Raw genomic sequence first — 7,996 nt, forward strand, 5'->3', positions numbered from 1 at the left:
GTGTCTTATATTTATTTATTTATTTTTTTTAAAAAAGTACGCGACATTTATACATTCCATGACTAGAAATATTATTTTTCGTAATAATATTGTCGTGTTTGATCATCTAATCAAGTTTATAGGCCAAGAATAACATTGGTTGACATTGTGCATTTTAAGTGACTTTTATTTAAGTGATTAGCATAAATATATAGTTATGGTTATTTAAAATAAGTCACATCAATCGGTATAAATAATATATAGAAAGAATGGTATTGATTAAATATTTATTGATTAAATATTCTGTACGAAGTGCCCGCCTCAGGCCCTCCCCAGCCTTCGGTGTCATTTTCATGTCTGTCGGAAGCCGGGGGCCCATTTAGAAGGAAAGAAACTCGTATATAGATAGAATATCAGTTTCACTTCCATCTGGCTCCATCCGACTCTGAGGTGCCATTTGTCTTCCTTGTATCTCCTCTAATTTCCAAGCCATTTTTGTCAGATTCTTTCATTATATTTCACTGTTTTGGTTTTCGGCTCTCGCTGTTGCTCAAAGTTGTGGCCTCCTGCAGTTACTTTTTTTTTTTTTTTTTCTTTATCAGAAATTCTTCACTGGATATGGAAAATGATAAGGAACCCTTTGCTAAGCAGAATGACCAAAGCGCTTCCGCTACCAGCAAAGATGATCCTTCCACTCGACGGGTACTTTGTTTTGGTTCCTCCGCTTACACTTCTGTGCTGTGTCTGCCTTTTCTTTAGCATTTCTAGTGAAATTCATAGACTTGTGTCACCAAGTTGGAACTTGGAAATGGGGTTTGCTTTTTATTCGCAAAATATGTGATTGGTACCCGTACACAGAGTCCTTCTCTCTCTCTTTTTTTTATTTTTTTGGCTCTCTGATATGAAGTATAATCTCTCTCTCTCTGACTTATGCGTTTTGTGTAGTTTTTACCAATTTTCCAGTTGAAACTAGCTTAACAACACATTTAGCGGGCCCTCTTGTAATTCTCTGATATAATGGTTTCTAAGGATCGATTTTATAGACGATTCAAGATTACGGGATTGGGAAAAATTGGTTTTAACACAACATCCGGACAGAAGCCCTGGAAGAAATTCTGTCTTAATTCCATTGTCAACTGACTTGCACAGTAATCTTCAGTTGTATCTGTGACACTCAGCAAATCCCGAGTTGCACTTTCTAGAATTGGATTTTAAAGCACCGATTTGTAAGTGTGCAGGCTTGTACCAAGCATACACAATTAATCTAAAACCGTTTTAACGCTCATACATTTCAACTCAAGAGTTCTGAGTAAGTTTTTCTCATTGAAATTATAGGGTCACCGATGAATTTCAATGAGAAAAACAGAAAAATAGAGCCATGAATTTCGCATACATGAATTTTATATAGAGCCATGAATTTTAAACAGAAAAATTTTACTGTCAATATGTCATTTCGTATTTTGCATGACCTTAATTCATGGCCCTTTTAGTTGTGCCTCAATGCTGTGTGGCACTGTCAATTTGACATATTAGTCAATTTAAATTGTTGGATGCTAATTCTCAATAGTCAGTTTTTGTAATTTCTCCATGTAGGATTGATATTCACATATCACTATTAGGTTGATTACAAAAAATTAATGAGTGTTTTTCTTTCATGCTGACTCAAGGCAGTCTTTGTTCTATTTATCCTTCATAGGTTGAAGAATTGAGCGAAATTGTTGAAGAAACCTCACCTGGTCAACACCAGAGTCCAAAAAATCTTGTATCGGAGGAAGAATCGATGGTTATTGAGGACACCAGAGAGGATTATTTGAGAATAAGCATGCCCCAAACACCAAGTCGTACTCCTAAAAGAGTAAATTTTTCTCCATTACCGAGCCCTAGCTCTGCGAAAGTTAATTGGTCCCCAGGGCCCTCACCATCAAAAAATAAACTAATCATAAAAACCCTTCTACCAAAACTAAGTTTCAAACGTCAAAGTAATACTTCAGACATCGAGAAGGCAGCCATTATACAACTAGGAGATTCACCTGCAAGGATATGGGAAAAGCGTCCAATTTCAAGGACATTGTCTCTTACAAAGCTATTTACGTCAAAAATGAATACAGCATCATCCTTACCTGTAAGCCCAACCGCTCACTCAAATCCAGAGTCTATGCATGGAGGGAACGTGATGAGTCCATTAAGTTCTGTTGTAAGTATTAACCGCTTCGCTTTCGAACTGATTATTTCGTTTTTGAGTGCCTTAAATGATCATGTTGTGTTATGGAATTCTTTAACATTATAGATGGTGATCATCATTGTGACAGAATCTTCCTTTTTTTATGGTTCCAATTTATGCATCTTATAACTAGTTTATTCTGTAGATGAAGAAATTCAGTTGATTAATCACAAAAAAAAAGGTAGCAAAATCACATTTAAATTCTTTACTATTTGAAAATTTCGTGATTTAAGGACATTGGTGCTGCTGCAATCCTATTGTATGTTTCTTTTGTTTTTCTGTACATAGTGGACTTGACTTTCTTGCTGATGCTTTATGATATCTAGGTTGATACCAATGTCTGTGTTATTCAGAATTCTTTTGTCAAAATCTTGTATGATTGGCAACGCATAGCATGCAAAGCATTTCTTGACTTTCCATCTTCTTTGGTACTATATATTTCACCCCTCAGATCAATACAGAACATGTTCATTACATAGAAAATGTTTTTTGATAAGATAACATTTTATTAAGATGAAAAAAAGGTTGTTACCTAGAACACATTTTCCCATACGAAAGGTTGTTATCAAAGTTATGATTACAGTGGTTTTAGGCATAGTTTGACCAGGGATGATTTTAGTAGGTTCACCAGTCCAATGGTGCATCGCACAAGTTTCATTGGCAGAGCCTAGCAAGGGTACCTAGAATTTAGTTGTATCCATTCGATCTTTCTTTCTTTTCTTTTTTTTAAAAATAAGAAAAAATTTCTTCTGCGTTTGTGGTCTATAGCTCACTGCTTTGTTAATCCCTCTCTACAGTTAATGTGTCTCTTAAATTCATTAAGCAGTCAAAGTGCACAGCATCCAGAGTGGCGCATGACCTCATAGTACTTTGTTGTCAACTTTCAATCCTATTTTTGTTAAGATTTATCCATATATTGTATTTTAGTTAACTAATTTATTTATCATGCATTGTAATTTGGCATGTCGAAATACCTATCAAAAAAATTTGGCATGTTGAAATCCGTCCAATATACATATCGTCCGCTTCTCTACTTGATTCTTACATAATTCCTCGCTATACAGAAAGGAGGGGGCTGGCAATCTATTCACCGTTCTCGTTCAGTCCCTGAGCTTAGCAAAGAAGGTAGCTTGTCTGTACGTGGTGGTTTTCGTGTAATTCTCACCACACCACGGAGGGCTGAAGGGGCTGTCACAACAACAACAAAGACATCCCTAGAAGATGATACGGGTAAATTTACTCTCACACACTCTCTCTCCCCCTCCATTGAGAAGTGTTATGTTTGAAAATTAATTCTTGCAATTATTCTTGCTTGTTATCAATATAATTCAAAATCAATAGAAGGCCTTTGTGGGTTGATTGGCTGCATCAACTTAAAAATTGTGGTGAACTGCACTTAGCTCGTTACAAAGATCTTCATATCCTAGAAATGGTAGCAAGACATTAGTGCCAACGTGGTTCACCAAAAAGCACAGTATAAATGTGAAAGTAAAGAAAATATCACTTCTTTGCTGCCTTTCTGGATTCATGGCTCCTATTGGCGGAGCCGTCTCTGTTATAGAAGCTCCTACTATAAAAAAGTAACAAAAAGCTCCTACTGTATGTAAATAGAATAATGCTAGATACAGTCATGAGTTGTGCAAGTGCCGCACTCTTCTTTTGAAAAAGAGTGGGGTCCACCATTAAAAAATTGAATTTTTTATGTGGGTGCCATGTTTACTCATTTTTTTCAAAAGGAGTGTACAGCGCTTGCGCACTCTATGATTGCAAATATCATTTCTCATGTAAATATATGGTCTTATGAAGGGCCCATTAAATGTACCTGTTTATTCGCATATTTTAATTATATTTTTTGCAGTATATCCCCTATCATTTGTCAAGAGGATACTTATAAAAAAAAAAAGAAAAAAATTGTCAAGATGACAATCATCATGGCAATAACCTGCACAACGCTAGTTAGGATATATGCTAATTGCCTGCAGTTTCAGATTTCAGTTTTTAGTCTGACCCAGTTTTGTACCGCACGATAACCAACCTATGCCTTATCTTAGTCTTGTGGTTCAGATGGGAATGGTGATAAGGGTGAAGATATTCCTGAAGAAGATGCTGTTTGTAGAATCTGCTATGTTGAGCTGGGTGAGGGTGCTGACACCTTCAAGATGGAATGTAGTTGCAAAGGTGAACTTGCTTTGGCCCACAAAGAATGCGCTGTAAAATGGTTTAGTATTAAAGGTAATAAAATATGTGATGTGTGCAAGCAAGAAGTTCAGAACCTACCTGTCACGCTTCTACGAATTCAAAACTGTCAGGTCCTTAACTTGCAAGAGAGTGGTCAACAAGCTGATGTTCCTAGATATAGGCAAGTAAAAGTTCTCCATGCTGCATAGTAGTGGGCAACGGTATCGTGATTTGTCTTTATTTCTTTCATTGTTTTCCTGCCAAAGTCTCCAAACAAAGGCTTACAATTAAACTAAATCAAGTTTGATGTCTTTTTCATTGTCTTATACATAGATTTGAAGACTAAAGACTGTAAGTTAAAAATGTTGGTTGACATTTAGTTTAATTCTAGTTGACAATTACAATTTGAAAAGACATGACATTGGTTTTTCCGGTAGTCATCGGTAATTTTACTTGCCAAATTAAATAGTCTCGAACTTATGTCTGAAGTTTGTTTAATATCATCTTCTAACATTCTAACATTATATAATTGGAAGTTAATGCCATACTTTGTCAGGATATGGCAGGATGTTCCAGTTCTAGTCATTGTCAGCATGCTTGCTTACTTTTCATTTCTGGAGCAGCTTCTGGTAAGTTCGTTGACTTCCAAATGCTATATTCCAAGCCTATGGTTCCTAATATTATGAGGTGAACAGATTTCAACAATGGGATCTGGTGCAATAGCCATATCTCTCCCATTTTCCTGCATATTAGGTCTTCTTGCATCCATGACAGCCACAACAATGGGTAGGCTGACTTTGTATTCTGTATGGACAATGCTCTGCGTGAATGGATCCTGCCATGACAATGTTATACTGACTCTGACTTTCATGTTTAGTACGCAGAAAATATGTCTGGGTTTATGCGGCCATTCAATTTGGTCTGGTGGTTCTCTTCGGACATCTTTTTTACTCATTTGTAAGGAAGTCTTCAATCGCTAACATTATGTCATGGCTTGTTAATCTCTCTCTCTCTCTCTCTCTCTCACACACACACACACACACACAGAGGATAACCAATTATGAGTTCTAGGTTTGATCATTGTTGGATCCATTCCTAATATGTAAAGTTAGGTGATCCTTTTGAAGTGTTACATTTGTTTTTCTGGGATCTACAGGTTCATATCCAGGCCGTTCTATCTGTTCTCGTTGCCACCCTTGCTGGGTTTGGAGTTACAATGTGTGGACATTCTATCCTTGTTGAGGTTTGTAAGTGGAGGAGGTCTTTGTCTCAATCAAATCAACAGCAGGGTTCTCAGGAGGTGACGCAGCCAGATCAATTGCTTGAAACTGCAGATCAATTTCAGGCGGATACTCATCACCATGTAAGTGGAAGGGGAGATGTAGAAGCTATCCATAGAAGCTGATGGCGGGTATTTTAGAACTCATTAATGCCACAAGTAGTGCAGCGTTAAGGAGGGTGGGTTTAGTCGTACAAAAAAAAAACAATAAACAAAACGCTACATGATTTGATGGTTTTGAATTCTGTAGCTTCGTGTTGGCTATCGGGTCTAGTGCATTCAATATAAAAAGACTTCCAAATCCCAACTCTCTTCTCTGAAGAAAGGGGGAGGGGATGTGCAACTGATTGTAATATTCTTGTGAATTAATAAAGATGCATGAAAATTCTACAATATTGTTTCCGAGTGCAGCTTTTTATTCAGTTATTGGCTCCAGGATTGCTTTGCTATTATGAAATTATAAGATTGATCCTAAGTAATACGGGTGACTAGGTGCATGCAACAATTCTTCCAATTGTAATTCATGTCAAATATTAGCAATATTTCTTAGATATCGAATCAGCCCATATGAATCAAATCGCAATATGGAATAAACCTAAATATAAATGATAAAGCAAAACAAGCCAACCACAAGAGAATGGTTTTTTATAATGAAGGTAAAACCACTTTGGAGCAGCCTACCCATGTTAAGAGTCCCAAATTAGAAATGCAATGTAAATTGTAAACAAAGAACACTTTGATTTTTTGAGAAAATCAGCACCTCCAAATTGGCGTTAAGCCTCGTATTCTTTTCTCTGTGTAAAACCAGAACCTTATGTCCAAACAAGTAGCCAAAATCAAAACAGAAAATAAGCAAATGATAGGGGTGCCCTTGAACATGCCAATTGGCCCCAATTGATACAATGTAAACAAGTTAACTAATACTACACTAAGATAATTCCATATTCACTAGGATAACCCACGACAACATAGGCCCACGATCCCTGCCCATTAGGCTAAGTTCTCTCTCAACATCCCTGTCGACTACAACTCTGTCCCCATGAGATGGGCTTGAACCCTGAAGTCTTTAACATCTGCGCCCCTTCTCAGAAGACCTTGCCCATAAGGTTGGGGTATTGCTGATAAAGCTGTTCTACCAGAACCTAGGTGGAGTCATATTCAAGAGTGCTACTCCACTTGGCCAAAAGTTCGATAAAGGGACGGTTCTGGAATCATGTCATCTGCCGTTGTAAGACTCGTTCTGGTTCTATGCGAAAAACTTTGTGGGGATCAAGAAGTGGCAGTTTTGGAGAAGGCATGACTAAAGGTCCCAAGTGTTTCTTGATGCAAGACACGCGAAACACCGAGCCGGGGGTAGCTCCAACTTGTAAGCCACTTCACTGATCTGTTGCAAAACAATGAAGGGACCAAAATATTGAGGGCAAAGTTTGGAACTTTAGCGCCTAGCAACACTCTATTTTTGGAGTATACTAGATCTCCAACTTTGAACTCATGGTTTGTCGTATTGCTTCTTCATGGAGTCTTGCACTACTTGTAAGTTCTTTTTTAGTAGGGCCAAGATCTCTTCCTATGGCCTCAGATGTGAGTCCACCTCTACATTTTGGGTTGTTCTCGAAACATACTACAGGAGGGTCGGTGGGAGAACTCCATACAAGGCTTCGAATAGGGTGAGTTAGGTGGATGAATGGAGGTTGGTATTGTACCATCACTCCCCCCCCCCCTCCCCCAAGACAGCCAAGTAGTGACTCATTCCCTAGGTCGGTGGTGCACAAAACACCTTAGAAACTGTTGAATGCAATGGTTCACCACATTTGTTTGACTGTCGAACTAGGGGTAGTACACCGAGCTGTAAGATAGTTTGGTGCCCTATAGTTTAAACAACTCCTTCTAGAAAGAGCTTGTGAAAATCACATCTCGGTCTGTGATTATTGTTAAGGGCATCCCATATAGTTTAAAAACCTGGGATATGAAGAGGTATGCCATGGTAGAGGCAATATCAGGCTGGGAGAGAGGGAGGAAGTGAGCATATTTTGTAACGAGAATATCTCCCTGTAGGTACCATTGCTCTCACTTCAAAAAAGGCATTCAATAAAATTGTGACACGTAGGCATTCCATTTACCAACGGTGTAGTCACACTGCAGCGGATTGAGTAAACAATTTACCCTTCCGTATCTCATTTTCCCTTCCTTCCTCCCACTCTCTCTCTCCTTTTCCTCAGTAATTGGATTGAGTAAACCATGTGTGATGGACGGTCTATCGAAACAGAAAATCACCACCCCCTTTCTCTCTCTCTCTCTATCTCTCTGAGCGTGCAAAACCATGATGCTGCACTTGGGTG

The 7,996-nt window shown here is 38.1% G+C and overlaps 1 protein-coding gene across 1 annotated transcript; it reads left to right on the forward strand.

The window, feature by feature from the left end:
• The first annotated feature begins 410 nt into the window (after window positions 1-410).
• Window positions 411-6,050, forward strand: LOC121264124. The gene is made up of 9 exons (XM_041167194.1): window positions 411-429; window positions 582-681; window positions 1,676-2,173; window positions 3,265-3,430; window positions 4,265-4,559; window positions 4,935-5,007; window positions 5,074-5,164; window positions 5,256-5,335; window positions 5,535-6,050. Exons 2-9 carry the CDS (start codon window positions 598-600, stop codon window positions 5,781-5,783), a joined length of 1,536 nt encoding a protein of 511 aa, XP_041023128.1. The 5' UTR covers window positions 411-429; window positions 582-597; the 3' UTR covers window positions 5,784-6,050.
• The last annotated feature ends 1,946 nt before the right edge of the window (window positions 6,051-7,996 follow it).

The sequence above is a fragment of the Juglans microcarpa x Juglans regia genome, chromosome 5D, assembly GCF_004785595.1.
Source record: "Juglans microcarpa x Juglans regia isolate MS1-56 chromosome 5D, Jm3101_v1.0, whole genome shotgun sequence".
Classification (NCBI taxonomy): Eukaryota; Viridiplantae; Streptophyta; class Magnoliopsida; order Fagales; family Juglandaceae; genus Juglans; species Juglans microcarpa x Juglans regia.

Coding starts and splice junctions, on each gene's coding strand:
- LOC121264124 (XM_041167194.1), top strand. CDS start 598: ATGGAAAATGATAAGGAACCCTTTGCTAAGCAGAATGACCAAAGCGCT. Junction 3,431..4,264: donor ATCCCTAGAAGATGATACGG/GTAAATTTACTC, acceptor CTTGTGGTTCAG/ATGGGAATGGTGATAAGGGT. Junction 5,336..5,534: donor GACATCTTTTTTACTCATTT/GTAAGGAAGTCT, acceptor TGGGATCTACAG/GTTCATATCCAGGCCGTTCT.